Source organism: Gavialis gangeticus, unplaced genomic scaffold (assembly GCF_001723915.1).
Source record: "Gavialis gangeticus isolate Ggan-Ray unplaced genomic scaffold, GavGan_comp1, whole genome shotgun sequence".
NCBI lineage: Eukaryota > Metazoa > Chordata > Crocodylia > Gavialidae > Gavialis > Gavialis gangeticus.
The window spans coordinates 39,974,793-39,990,101 of NW_017729029.1; the positions used below are offsets into that span (position 1 = coordinate 39,974,793).

General features: G+C 44.9%; 1 protein-coding gene across 8 annotated transcripts in view; it reads right to left on the bottom strand.

Moving 5' to 3' along the window:
- The window catches only part of ZNF185 (zinc finger protein 185 (LIM domain)), an 84,755-nt gene that overhangs the window by 47,358 nt on the left and 22,088 nt on the right, over window positions 1–15,309 (bottom strand). For all 8 annotated transcript variants that reach the window (XM_019521446.1, XM_019521447.1, XM_019521444.1 and 5 more), the window contains exons 6-14: window positions 14,665–14,739; window positions 13,814–13,888; window positions 12,938–13,018; window positions 11,678–11,761; window positions 10,438–10,476; window positions 9,502–9,585; window positions 5,791–5,868; window positions 4,963–5,043; window positions 3,234–3,302 (exon numbers count right to left, since the gene is read on the bottom strand). In XM_019521446.1, coding sequence (XP_019376991.1) covers window positions 3,234–3,302; window positions 4,963–5,043; window positions 5,791–5,868; window positions 9,502–9,585; window positions 10,438–10,476; window positions 11,678–11,761; window positions 12,938–13,018; window positions 13,814–13,888; window positions 14,665–14,739 — 666 coding nt within the window. The remainder of the gene's footprint in view (window positions 1–3,233; window positions 3,303–4,962; window positions 5,044–5,790; window positions 5,869–9,501; window positions 9,586–10,437; window positions 10,477–11,677; window positions 11,762–12,937; window positions 13,019–13,813; window positions 13,889–14,664; window positions 14,740–15,309) is intronic.

A 15,309-nucleotide genomic window follows, 5' to 3' on the forward strand; every position in this document is an offset into this window, starting at 1 on the left:
GCTAGAGAACATAGTCAGAGCTTATCTGTGTACAAGAAATAGGACCTGAAGTGGACCAGTGGATGTGACCAAGGTTAAAAGCAGAAGAGAGCTGAATGAGGAGAAGGGAGTGCAGCCTGGTTAGCCTGTTGGTAGAACAAGCTAAGTGTCTCATTGCTTTTTCCCTGGCTAAAGCAGTGTTCTTTCCTATCCAGAAAGGAACCTTTATCTCCTGAAAAAAACTAGCAAAGGCAAACTATATAGCACGGAGAATCACCTTCTACACACGATATGTGAGATCTAGAACAGGGCAGGCAATTATTTTGGGTGGAGGACTGTTTACTGAGTTTTGGCAAGCTGAGGGCTGCATGGCTGGCCCCACCCCTTGCCAGGTGCTCCACCCCCTGGTCACCATTTTGTGACCAGATGTCTAGCCCCCTAACAACTGACCTTTAACACCAGAAATCCCTTTCATTAAGGGGTTTTGCCATCTCAGAACCAGAAAAATATCAAATTATATTCTAAAAAGCAAACATCTAAAACATTAATTAATTTCATTTCAAAAAATATTTTTGCCCTGGTTTACATGTGTTTGTGTAGCGTTCATAGAGGTGATTACACAATAGCTTAAAAGGAAGTCTTACGCTTGTATATTGTGGGGGGGTGGGTGTAGGTTTGTGGGGGGCTGTGGGTGTGTGGGGTGAGGAAGCATGTAGATGTGTGTGTGGATATGTGGGGTGTGGGTGGGTATGGGGTTTGTGGGGGTTTTTGTGTGTGGGGGAGGGTGGTTGGGGTGTGTGAGGGGTGTGGGTGTCTGCGTGCATGGCAGTGCGAGGGGGGTATGGGTGCATGTGTATCATAAGGGTGTATATGTGGGACTTGCCCTACAAACACACACATATACATGTGTGCACCCTCTGCCCTCACCTGTGCACATGCCCTCTTCCCCCACCTGCACGCGCCTTGTGCCCCTGCCTGTGTGCGTGTGCACACACCCTCTGTGCCACTGCCTGCCCCAAGCACAGCCCATCCCAGCCCCCGCTGAGAAGAGCCCGGTGTGGCCTCTGGCTGCAGCAGAAGCCCATACCAGCAGGAGCTGTACACCCGAGGTTCCCTCCAAGGTACACGCATAATTTAAAAACTTTTAATGCCGTGTGCCTGTCCGGAGAGGAGCTGGGCGCAGAGCATGGCAGAGGCATTGGGGCTGGCGTGGGATATTTACTAGAGATAAGTTCTTCACTCCTTAGACAACAGCTCCTCCTTGAGCTGAGGCGAGGCGGAGGCGGAGGCGGGGACGGGGGCTGGGGCAGACTGTCTGCTCGTGGCACCGGGGAACTGCACCAACTGTTTTTTTTACCTTGTTGCAGCTGGAAATTCTGACCGTCACCTCTTCCGCTGCCTCCAGTGTGCCAGGACATTCATTTAGCTACCAGCCAAGCGGGGGAGGAGTTCCTGGCTCCGCTCCTGCCCCTTCCCTGGCCCCAGGGAAGGATCTGAGGACCCCAGAACTACATCTTGCAGGGGTTCCCCAAAGATTATGGGCCAGCCCTGCATGTGATTTCCCTCTCATAAAAGTTTTACACCACTGTAAGTTTCTATTTTTCAATAAAGTCACTGCTGATTTGCAAAGGCACAGATGGAAAGAAAATATGGACCTATAAACACCATAGAAGGAAACCATTGCATATAAGCAATTCACATGACTTTTAGTGGTACACAGAACTCTTTTACCTCTTTCTTTATTTTACTTTTCTTTGGCACAATGTTTGGGTAAAGCTATTTAATTCAATATGTAAGTACCTATAGGAATTTCTTCATCAATAGACACTCAGGTATTGAGGTTATGTTGGTATCTGATTTTGTGTGAGGGGAATCAGACCCAAACCCTCTAGCTGTTTGTGACAACTGACAATTTTACCTCTTAAATCTGTTCATGAATGTATAATACCGCATAAACACAATACCTTGCTGCTGTCCTTAACACACATTACAGAGCCCCATCAGGCTTATTCAAATAATATATGAGAGTGCTTAAGCAGAACTCAATTACTATTTGAGTGGTCGTATGTTTGTTACACTATGTACAGGAATGGACCAAAGCAGTGTGTACCTTACACCTTACACCGCTATGCATTAGAGGGAACATTGTGTGCACCTTGTCCCACGCCCCGCCCTGGCTGTGCAGCGCCTGCCCCAGCCCCAGCCTTACTCCCTCCCCCATCACTGGTGGGGGGTGCAGATTGAGGCCCAACTCACCCTAGCTCGTGCTCTTGCCTGTGCTCTGCTCCCTCCCTCACTCCTGGAGCCTCAAATCTGTCACCCCACCCATGGCCCTTTCCCCTGCCCCCACCAATTTACCTGCTGCTGATCACAAAAGAAGAAAGAGCGAATTTACCTCACATATAATGAATTTTGGGTAGAAAAGGGGTCATTGCATAAGAGCAAATTTGCATATCCAAAACCTACATAAAGCAAGAGAAACCTGTATCTCATGCAGGGCAGTCCAGCTATGATAAACCTGCAGGTTGTATGTGGCCACATGGGATTAAGTTGCAGCCCCCAGGATTCTGCCTGGCCACTGCTTCCTCCATTGCTTATTGCAGCCAGAGTCTCTGGGTTCCCCTTCCCTCCTCCAGCTTTAACTGCCTTCCCCTGCCCCAGGGGGCAGGGAAGTGAAATGTGTTGCAGCCAGGGTAGCTGAGGGTGAACCTGGGGCCATGCAGGCATGTATTGCAGTTGAGTGTTCATGATGCAGCAGTGGGGAGGGTGTACAGTGCAGCAAGGTGGGGTGTCTGCATAGCATGCAGCCTAGGGGGAGCCCATGGCTCACCCAATAGCAGCTCCTCGATGCGAGGCTTTCACTGATTCAGTCAATGGGGTATTTAGTCCCCAATTGCTTAGAAGTTGGACAGTCCTGATCTATTTGATAGATGGACTCAGAATCAGAACTGGAAGAAGCCATAGTAACTCAAGCTCTAAGCACCTCTTCTCTCTGTAACTGGCAGATACAAAGCTTGCTGGTGGAAATAGTGAGAGTGCATCAGACTAAGTAGGTCCTGTAAAGACCAAGCCAAATAGGAGGTCTTGTGAGGGAGAAAGAGGAAGGAATAGAAAATCCTGATTAAGTGTAACTCACCCATAAAGGGTGCTTATGAAGGATGGCCTGGATGCATAACTCTCCAGCAACCACTGATAGGTGCTAGTTCTGAATGTTTTGTGTTAAGCAGCACAGATTATCCTTCATAACTCATTACCTTTTCCCATACTGTGACCTGATTTCTGCTGAGGACTTCTCATTAGGGGGCTGTCTGTCTTCACCATTTCTGCAAGTAAAATGCAATTCAAATCAGTCAGAGCAGGTGCTGGAGCAAGATAGGGGGGAGGAAATAGTTTACTAGGTTTATGATATACACAATGCAGGGATCAGGTTAAAATGAAAGCACATTTAGTTCAGAAGACATAAACTGCATTTTTTGGTGCTGACCTCTTAGCTGAAGGAGACAGGTGCTGTTTACTGAGGGCCTAAATATCAGAGGGCCTCGTTACACCTGACGCTATGAGCTGCACAAATGTTGAATGGCTTAGTGCTTTGGAGCAGTCACACCTTCAACTTGGTCAGCATATCTGTGAGAAGTGGCCACACCTTAATGGAACAGGAGCTGGGCTGTGCAGATCAAGAGATAACCCTGCCTTGGAGTTATGTAACTTCAAACGGCAAAACAAGTGTTTTAAGACAGTGTTTCTCAACCCATGGGTCACAGCCCAAAAGTGGGTCACAAGAATATTTCAAAGGGTTGTGAGCTGCAGCAGGGCAGTGGGTGGTGGAAAGGCACCTGCCCCTTCTAGTGGTCTAAGGGGGTGGGGGAGAGTTGCATGACCAGGCTGGCAGCACTGGGGCCAGTGCTTATGCTCACAGGTGTGGGGAGGCCCAAAGATGCTGCTGGGGTGATGGGAGGGACCATGACCAGACTGCCTGACCCGGTGCAGTAGCCCCAGCCCAAGACAGGCAGGGGAGTGCCACAGGCCTCTCCTTCTTCTCCCTCCATCCTGTGCTGGGGCTGGACTTGCTCTGCTGCTGTCCACATGAGCCAGAGCTGCCGCAGCCACCATGCTCTGGCCTGAGTAGGATGGGGGCAACTGCGGACCCCTCTGGCAGGGCTGGGAGGGCAGGGGTCTGGAGCAAGGGACACCAGCATATAGTGACATAGCAAGAAAGTTTGGTGCCTGGGGCAAACCTGCAGTGGCAGCCCGCCCTTGCCCCATGCACAAATCTGGGGGGCACATGCTCCCCATGCTTGCCTGGGAATACACGCAGGGGCCCCACATCCTCACCCCCAAAATGAGCTGCTTGTGGCTCTGTCCCATGCCTCACCCTGACTGAGCAATGCCTGTTGGCGCCCCTTTGCTTTGGCACCTGGGACAGTTACCCTTCTTGCCCCTCCCTTGCTACAGTACTGCCAGCATGGCCTGGGGGGCAGGGAGTCAGACACTGGCAGGACCAAGAGGGTCTGGCCATGGATCTTTGCAAATAGGTCCTGGTAGGAAAAAGGTTGTGAACCACTGCTTTAAGATGTTAATGTGCAGACAATCCAGGGATCAAGAGCTCTAGAAACCACCCAAAATTACTATGCAACAAGGCCCAGAGCTGCTGGCTACCTACGGTCATTACTGGCTTTAGTTTGCAGTGTGGGTGTTCTGGGTACTTGCTGGGTACTTAGCTTATCATGAAACAGACTCATATCAGAGACATTTAAATTAAAACATTAACTCTTTAATAACATTATAAGATGTCTCCTCAGTTCCCTCTTTAGTGTTACAGCCACCAGACTATGGAATTGATTGTTTCATGACTGCACTGTACCGCAGTCATGCAGCTCACATATAAGCAAGTTTTCTATCAACATGATGAAAACCCAGTCCCATTGGTGGTATGTTCTAGTTGCTCTGTATTATGGTTCAAAAGACATATCTTAAGCACTGTACCTGTGTTCAGTAGAACTGGAGCTCCTCAGTTTAGTTTCACTCCAGGTTCTGGTTGTTTGGCTTTTACTGCCTGCATCAGTGCTACAAAATAGAGCAAAGAAGAAAGTGTAGCTGCCAAGCAAAAATAATTCAGCAGTGCAGCTGGTCAAAATTGTTGTGAGCATAAAGGTTTTTTTCTACTCGCATTTTTAAAAAACAGCCTTTTTCAGATTTTTTTAAATGAAAAATTATGCCAATATTAACCATTTTCATTAAAAATTGATTGAAACCATTATAAAAATAATAATTTACCGAATCACTTTATTTCCAGCAAATAAAAATTCTCAGTTACACTTTCAACAATATCTTTGATGATAGAATCAGGAATTTCAAACAACTCAAGTGAAGGAAAACAGTTCCACCCCATGCAGATGATAATAAAACCAAATTCAAAAGCTAGATTTCCACCCCTGCTCCTTACCCTCCCCCCCACCTCTACACACACAAAATCCCTCTGGACTTTTCAACTCCTTTACTTGGGATAATTTTGGATTCTTGCAGGAAATATGCCTTAGGGAGTGTTTCAGGTGACAGCAGGCTGCCATGTCTCATACAGCTCCCCCTGATCTGGTGAGAGTGCCTCCTGTACAGAAGGAACATGCTAAGCTAGACTCTAGCACTTTATGCTTGAAATGAATCGGAGTGAATGCAACAGCAGAGGCTGAAGGGACAGGCTGGTGCCTCCCACAAAACTTGCGTACTGTCAGTTATATGGGTCAAAAAGGCATCTTCTCAGAAGGAGCCTGAAAGACTTCTGTTGTCAGAGGTGATCTGAGCGGTCAGACCTACCTCTCTGTAGAAACAGCAGTTTTTGCCCTTGGCTCATTACAGGGAGATTCTGCTGGGCTCTTTTTCACCCTATTAGTACTGATAAAAAATAAAGTGTTAAGAGCTATCTATCTTACAGTTGTGTGACTATCTCACTACCTTCCTTTACAAAGAGAGGACAGAGGTACAAAGAAGTTAAGTAACTCACCCATGGTCACCTGTAGGTCTGTGGCAGAAAAGGGAATTGAACCTAGGTCTCTTAGGTCATAATAGGCTAGCAGCCTAAACATTAGATCTTTCCATCTGCAATCCCCAGGCTTAAGTGACAGCCTAATAACCAACAAAAAGCCATAATCCTGTAATATGAGACTCATGTGAAGACACCTGTGCCCATGTACATGCTCAATGAAGTTTTGTGCAGTTCTGAGTCTTCCAACATGCAACACATTTCTATCAAAAGGTTTTTATTGACAGAAAATTATTTTTTCAACAAAACAAAATTTGCATGACAAATGCCTGCTGCTACTGAACATTTCCAGGGTCTCACTTGAAAAACCAATCCCTGAACATCTTTAGACAAAGACCACTATCTATAAAAAAATATTTTTACTTTCCAGTCAAGACAGAGTTGTGGTTATGTACCCCAGAGAAATGAAGCTGCATCACAACTTTGTAACGCAAATGCACCTATTTCCTCCCAGAAGACAAAGTCCGTCTGCCTGTCAGCTTTAACTCCTGGACACTGCTCCCTGTCCATGAGGCTTAAAAACCTTGGAGAAGTCAAGAGTGCTGACACCTGGCAGCAAGCTTCTTGTTCAAGTGGAAATAAATAGCTGAATCCTAATCTGAAAGAATCCCTTGTGAAAAACAGCAGAGTTTTTCCCTCTGGGGACAGGTGGTGTCTCCCTTTCCATAGCTTTTTTATTCAGCACACCTCCTCTGAAGCCCCAAATCACCCAACACTTTTTCAATCAACATCAACTGGGCTCTATGTAGGATGATAAAAGTGCATTGGTCAGTAATGTAACAAGGTGTGGATGAATGGGGCACCAGCTCCAGTAGGCCACTTAGGTGGGTGCATCTGAAAGGTGGCTCCCCAGGGAGCCTGTGGTGCTGTAGCAGCAGCCCCATGCCATGGCTTTTGCAGCAGCAACTACCAGGGCTAAGGAGACTGCTCTGCTCTGCACCAGTAAGAACCAAGGAGTTTGAGTTCCTGGGGCAGGTACCTTTTCCCCCCTGCAAAGTGAAGGGAAACCACTGGCATTGGTCCCCTTTCCATGATATGGTGTACAGTTTACAATTTACAGTAAGATGTGCATTTGGTTGGTAGTTTGAAATTAGGGTAACCTTTGCCACTCCAGCAAAGATCAATTTAAAGTCAAATAGCTTGAATCTTTATGGACAGACTGATTTTATGCTACCATTGTCAAGGTAGATTAATTAAATTTAAAGTCCTACAAAAGGGGACAGTTGGCTCAGGAGACTGGAAATAATAAGATACTGAGTCATTTATTTCTAGGTAGCAGGGTTAGTTCATCTAGCCACAACTACTAGTAAAAGAAAATCCTTGTTGTCTGATGGCTGTTCACTGGATAGGAGCTTCTTTTGTCTGCCTAGGTATTTATACCATGTTCATCACTAGGGCTTATGAGCTCTTCAGTGAGATGAGGTCAAAAATGAATAAGCTACCGAGAATGAACTCTTCTCACATCTTTAGATCAAAAGAGAAGCATAGTGTGGGTTTGGTATGACCTTACACTGACATTACCCATGTTATAGCAGGTCTGTAATTAAATACAGGGTGACCACCTCCGGGCCTGTCATTGTAAAACCTTCCAACTAGTTTGGCCTCATTCACACCCTTGCTCTTTTTCCTCCCATAACATGTTTAGACTAGAGTAGTTGACCTTTATACTGGTGTAAAAAAGGAGCAGATGTAGAGCTCTGTATTGGTGTAATGTAATTGAATCTAATGAAGACCTGTCCCAGGAAAAATCAGGAGTAAAATTACACAACTGTAAATGTCATCTGTTTGCAATGTATCCCAGGATACTGGTTTGCTCAAGGGAAGCAGACTTTTACCTGTTCCCTACCACCTAGAGGCAGGTGCTGTAATAATTAAATGCTGCATGTGCTATGCTGGGACAGCTATCTCTGTTCTGGATCCTGTCCTAATGTACACAGCTGTACAAAACCTATGTAAGTAACACTAGCATAAATAAGTAGCTTCCTTCTCAAGTTTGCAGATGATACTAAGTTATGGGGAAAAGCAGTCATCCTAGGGGATAGGATGCAGATCCAAGTGAACCTGGACAAGCTGGAAAGGTGGGCAGAGCAGAACTGGTTACAGTTCAATAACGATAAATGCAGAGTGCTTCATCTGCGGAAAAGTAACTAGCAACACGAATATAGGTTAGAAGGAAATGTCCTGGCCAGCACGATGGCTGAAAAGGACCTTGGGGTTATGGCTGATCACAGAATAAACATGAGCTGCCAGTGTGACGCTGTAGTCAACAGAGCTAATAACATACTTGGATACATTAGCTGATGTGTTGCGAGCAGGGCTGAGGAAGTGATACTTCCTCTCTACTCAGTGCTGGTGAGACCCCAGCTGGAGTACTGTGTCCAATTCTGGGTGCTGCACTTCAAAAGAGACATGGAGAATCTTGAAAGGGTCCAAAGAAGGGCCACAAGAATTATTAAGGGCCTGGAAGACAAACCTTATGTGGAAAGACTAAGGGATCTGGAACTGTTCAGCCTGGGGAAGAGAAGACTGAAGCGGGCACTTGGTGGCCATCTATAAGTATGTACGGTGTGAATATCAGGAGCTGAGAGAAAAACTGTTCACAAGGGCACCCCAGAGGAGGACAAGGAACAATGGTCATAAACTGGTTTTAGGTTGGATGTAAAGAAAAACTTCTTTACAGTAAGGGTGACCAGAATCTGGAATAGACTTCCCAAGGAGGTGGTGCAGTCCCCAGCCCTGGAAGTCAAGAGGAGACTGGACAGACACCTTGCTGGGATCAGAATAGGCCACTCGTATGGTTGAGGGCCTCCGTGGCCAGCCCTATGAGGAGAGGCTGAGGGACCTGAATCTCTTCAGTCTCCACAAGAGGAGACTGAGGGGGGATCTTGTGGCTGCCTACAACCTTATCAGGGGCCAGCAGCAGGGACTCGGGGAAAGTCTGTTCACCAGGGCCCCCCTTGGGGTCACCAGGAACAATGGCCACAAGCTGAGGGAGGATAGGTTTAGGTTAGATACTAGGAAGAACTACTTCACTGTAAGGGTGGCCAGAGCCTGGAATAGGCTTCCCAGAGAGGTGGTGCTCTCACCTTCCCTGGAGATCTTCAAGAGGAGACTGGCTAGGCACCTGGGCTGGGGTCTTATGACCCCTGCCACCACCAGTGCTCCTTCCTGCCCATGGCAGGGGGTCGGACTAGATGATCTGTCTAGGTCCCTTCCGACTCACTGATTCTATGATTCTATTTGATTTCAGCAGTATTCCTGCCCAGACCGGGGGGTTGTACTCGATGATCTTTCAAGGTCCCTTCCAACCCTTATTTTCTATCAGGAATGACAAATGATGTTTTTATGGGTGGGTCCTTTTGGGGCATCTCTGTCTTAACTCTGATCAGACTCATATTTGATATTAGACTAGAAGACCAAGTAAGAAATGCCTCCAGCCCCCCCCCCCCCTTCTCCCTTCTGTAATCAAGAGGTGAAGACACTACCTGGTGTCAGCAGCACTAAACCTCGATGAAGCAGCTAAACTCCGATTCTTGCGGTGTGGCATTTCTTCCTCCTCAATTTCAACTCTTTCAGGAAACAAAATAAAAATATGATGATTACATTGTTTCCATTTCATATAAACACACACACACACACAATTATTTTAACTTTTTATTTTTCCTTCTGCTTGTGTAGATTATTTTTTCATCTTGAAGGAAAACTTCGTCTCTGTTCCTTGGAACTCCACCAGCTGCATTATAGGGGAATGTGTTGTTAATAGACTGAAGCCTATGCATTTCTGAATGACTTAGTTTATAAGGTGCCACCTTTCCCCTCCTTCTGAGGGGAATGAGGCCATTCAAATCAAATAGATGATATTTCACTATTTGTCTGTCGCAAGATAACTTTGAAGATACCTTCACATCAATTCCAACCTTGCTGAAAGTGTTCTAGGAAAGATCAGTTGGAATCTTAATTTTGGTGAAAATCAGAAAACCAGGGAAATCTGATCACCACTAACTGCATTGTTATGATTATGTGGATTCTTTATACAGAGGTGAGGTATTGACTTTTAGTTAGGGTTAGGAGCATCCTCTTTTCCACAATTGCTTTGTGGGACTGACTGCTTAGAAAGTTAAAAAAGCAGTGGTGGCCTTTTCTGCAGGAACCAGTCTCTCCTGGAAGAGTAAGGGAAGTCAGTCCCTATTATTTTCCCTAAATTTTAGGTTTCTTGGCAAACCAAATCAATACCATCAGTCCCCTACTTGACTCAACCCAGTCAGAAGAGCCAATCATATCTTGGGACTTTCCCTGCTCCCAGTCTGACACCATCTGGAAACTTCAACCCCCCGACACTTAGGACCAGCCCAAATATTAAGACTATATTTTAAAAGAGGCAGCTTCAGAATAATTTATGGAGCGCATAGCCAAGGACTCACCTCTTGGCAAATAAAGGTGGCAACTCTTGTGTAGGGCTTCTGTAAAGGAGACAGAAGAACAGTAGGCAAATTCAGATCTTGTATAGAAACAGTTTTCATGGAACAAATTCAGCTGGGACCTGAAGGGCAATGCTAACATTTAAACATAGGGCAACTGGGGTTAAGTGGCATTTTGCACAGATTTGGCATTGACTCAACATGCAAATACCATGCAATTTATACAGAAGAAGGGTGAAATCAGTGTAAAATCTCCACAAATATCCACTTCTTATTTTCTACCTTTCTCATAGTGTGTTTTTATTACACATGTGCCTATCCTCTTGTCATATAATATACTTATTTAGCCCACCAACTGAACTGTATACAGTGAAGTCTACCCTGTCTTATCATCCTTGGGTAACTTAAATAACCATTTATATCCCTGCTCAATTTGGCCAGTGTCTATCACAGCAGACCTATTCCTTGGCTGTCCTATTCCTTCCCATGTGCTGACACCCGCCCTGCTGCCTCACTGTACTATCCTGAGTTATACCAGGAGAAAAAATGATAACACAAGTCTGAGTAGCAGAGATTGAGGTCAGTATTCCTGAGAAATCAATCTTACTTCAGCTATTGACACCTGCCATTACTGCCCACATGAAAGAGAAGGATGTAGAAGTCTCATACACCAGAAATATTTTATGCATCCACATACTTACTGCTACAGCTTTTGTTTTACAGTAGTGTCAACGGACTATAATTGAAATGGGGGCCACGTCATTCTATGCACTATTCACGAAGAGAGTGAAAACTGTTCTTTTCCCCAACGAGTTTATGTGAACTGGATCCAAATCCTGCTTGGATTCCAGTTTCTTTGAAAGTGGTTGGGTGTCCCATACTGGTTTTTCACCAATCCCTTCTCTCCTGCTATCTTTTGCAATAATACTGGTTTGGGAAAAGCAAGCTGTTAGCATTGCTACTGAAACATCAAACCTGAAGATATGGATCTAGTAGAGTGTTAAAAAAAAAAAAGATGATGAGTTTCTTTCCATAAATGTTTTCCCTCTCTGGTGGGGAGAACTTTCAAGATGTCCAGTGTATGGAGTGCAAGCTCTCACTGGTGTTTCTCATCAAGGGTCTTGGGAAATTAATGTTAAGATTCTCATTGCCTTTAATAGTGCTTTGGGTTGGACCATAGCTAGGTGGAACACTGATGAATAGTTTCTCTTTCAGTCCCCCCAAACCTGCCCTAGAAACTCACCCACTGCTTTTCTTGGCAGCTGACAGGACATAAGCACGCTCCTTGCTAGCTGTGCGCTTCAGCACATTGTTGGCTGCCTCTGTTCTGTAAAGGAAGGAAAAGGACAAATTTTAATGATGTTGCTGAAAGAGAGAAAGCGGAGAATACAGAGGACTAAAAGTGAACAAGTCACTGACGGCTGGTCTCCAACTCTGAAAGACCAGGCACTTGGAAGGGCCTAAATCAAGTAAAAGTCAAGAGCAGGAACAATGTTATATCTATCTCTATTCTTTATCTAGCTGTGGAACTCAGTGCAAAGATATTAATTACATCCCTTACAACATTTATACTGTGCCATGAGTGTACATAGAGCTTTGCAATGTATGAAAGATCAAAAAACAGAGTCCCTATCACAAGGGATTACTGCCCAAGGACACAAAGAGTTTATAGGATGAAGGTATATGAGGACGCAATATATTAGTACATAATACAACAGAACAAGTACAGAGAATGGGGTATTGGCCTCATAGCTGGAATATTGCAAAGACTGGGTGTCTCTACAGATTCACTCAAAAGGTTCACTGCCCAATGTCTGGGCAGGGGAAGCATGGATGTGTGAGTAAGACGTGGAATTTTTTTATGCACACTGGGCTGGTCACTCTGTTTTTCAATCCTTTCCCTGAAACAAGGTATTTCTGCAAATCTTACATAAAGTATCAGGAACTCTGATTGTCTGTCTTCAAGGCAGTGTCTCAAGAACAACATCATTATGGGGGAAGCACATTTCCTAACAATGATGTGAAAACTGAATAGGGGCCTGAGCTATAAAGTTCTAATTTGATGTATATCCAAATCCAAAAACTGTTCTGATTTGAGATCCTGGCATAAGGAGGGCATGGATACTGGTAGACTGCTCACCTCACTGCCAGAATATTTCTGTGCCTATGCACCATTATTTCCATACTTTAACTTATACAGCCTGCAGTTGACGGGTTCTCTGTTCCCCCCTCACCAGCTAAGAAATTAATTGGGCCATGCTGTCATTTTGAATCATGTCAGGCTTTTAATTATATGTTGTTAGGAGCCCTGCTGCCTGTGGCACTGATGTGCTCTATATAGAAGTGTATTATTATTATTACATTGCAATCAGTCCCAATAACTCAGCTAAAATTTTCATAAGCTTGACCCTTACAGTAATGAAGAGTTATACTCAGCAGGGTCCATTTGCCCCAAAGCCCCACAACCACTGCTTGAAAATAGATTGACTCCAGCAGTTTGTACCTCTTTTTGTGTTCATCTAGACTAAAAGGTAGCTCCTCTTCATCTAAATCTGCTGATGTTGGCTTCACATTATACGCAGCCCTGAAATCCGAGGGAGAAGGGGAGAACTACATTAATGGTTTTGATTCTGTAAGCAGTCTTAAAGGAACTGAAAACAGCAGGCATTAAACAACAGATTTTGAAGCAGCCTAGAGCAAGGCAAATGAACAGATTTGATGGTTTGGGGTAAACTTCAGCACAGTACAGAGGGTAAATTTCAGCACAGTTTGGGGCACACTTCAGCACAGTACAGAGGGGTAGGATTCATTTACTGTAAGCCTCACCATAGTTAAGAGGCACTTTAATTTCCCATGCACCACAATGAAAACACACCTCTAAGATTTTCCTGATATATATAGGGCTTTAGCCTCAAAAGATAGGAATGCTGCATGCTCAGCTACTTCTCAGGGATTCTTTAGATCACAGCCAACCATGATCTAAAAAAATTAGGCTGAAATTGTCATGGCTCTGTTAAGGGATTTCTGCATTTTCCTGGGTGCAGGAAGGCCAGCAATACTATGGAGCAAGTTCCCTTTTGTGGGGGGCCTCTGCCTCCTGTCCCAGCTGGAGTCACTAGGGACGGTAGTCACCTCAGGCAGAAGGCCAGTAGAAGGTCAAGGTGCCATGTAAGTCTCATTCAAGCCCTGAGGAAGTACTAGGCAGCAGTTTCCTTTATAATGAAGGGTGCTGGAACAGTTCAGCAAATGGAATGATTGGCCTGACTGGGCATTTATTCACAGGTGGCTTCATCATCCAGGTTACTGTGCCAAGCTATGGCCTAGACGCAGCTGTTTAGCACTTGGATAAGGAGAGCACTGCTTTTCTCAGTACACTCACAGTTCCTTGTAATCCTCAGTTGTCATCTTGACTCTGGAGGAGACACGTGGGAAGCTGGCACTCTTAGCTACAGTGCTGTAGACAAACACAGATCAACATCTATTAACATGACACTCATGACCTCTTACCCTCTTGCCAGTGTCTCCCCCAAGCACACCTGAGAACATTTCACAAGAGGAGAGTGACACAGTGGATTCTACCTATGAGTTTAGCTAACAGTGTTCAAAGTATGGAAGCACATTGGTCTTTTAAGGTGCCCTGGGCTGAGATTTGAGATCTAAGCACCGCTGAGAATTATCCTATTTGACCCAGGACTCCCCACCCACCAAATTATGCTACCCTGTTTCAAAGACAGATAATGTTCTGGCAGCAGAGACCTCTTTTAACAATGCTTTCTTTTGGACAATAAAGGGATTAATTCGTAGGTGTGTTGTGGCTTTCAAGCACTCAATTTACCTTGCTCTGGGAAGAGAGACCCTTCTAAATGGGCAGGGTCAGTTCAGTTGTCTTTGTATCACTTGACCCCATCCACAACAATTTGCTGAATTCAGTATAATTATGCAAGTAGTTTCAACTGACCAGAGTCTGTGTTTTTTACTGTATAAAATATCGTAGGGTTTGTTTCCAGTTTCCTTCACTTTGTCTAATCTATGTGACTATTAACAGGCTTCATCCTCTGTGAATTATAGGAGGTGGTGGAAATGAGGCTTTTCCTTTAAATGTCCCTCTGTTCCAGAATGTAATGGAGATCCATGGGAACCCATGTACACTGTCCAAAATCAAAACCTGATCCCTAGTTAATGTTGAATAATAGCTCAAGCAGACCTTGACTGAGAACAGGTCAGACAAACCTTTTTTGTGCTCCATTAAAAGAGGGGGAAGTCATCTGGGGAAGAGTCTTATCAACAGTCTTGGTGAAAACTCCTCTGGCAAAACAGGAGAATGGTAGTTAGTTACCTGGCCAGTTACAGAACCAAGATTAGAGGGAGACTGAGGAAGTCACTAAGACAGGCTGTGGGGGAGAGGACCATGTTAAAGTGACATCTGAATGAGTCTCTCCATTAAAACAATCAAGCTTATAAACTGCAGGACTTTGTTCCCATGACAGTTATGTGAGTGGCTGTGATCAGCACTAGTGCTTTATGGATGTATAATCTCTGTCCATCACTATGGTACACTCCCCAGCCTAGCATTCTACTGAAGCATGATGACCTTATGACTCTTAATGTGTACCAGTACTCACCCAGCACTTTAGGGGGTAGTAGAATAATGGTTAGGAGGTAAATACACCTATTATTTTGGCTAATCGACACAGATGAAATAGGATCTGCTCCCCTGAAAGAGTCAGTTTTGGGGGAGAAAACCCTGCTTTTCTATCCCAGAGTTTTAGTCAACATTGTAAAATCATCTCCCATATGAAAGTCCCATGAAAGTCAGATGGAGCAAGACAGGATTTGTGATCCTGTACAAGACTGTGGGTCCACCATTTCTACTAT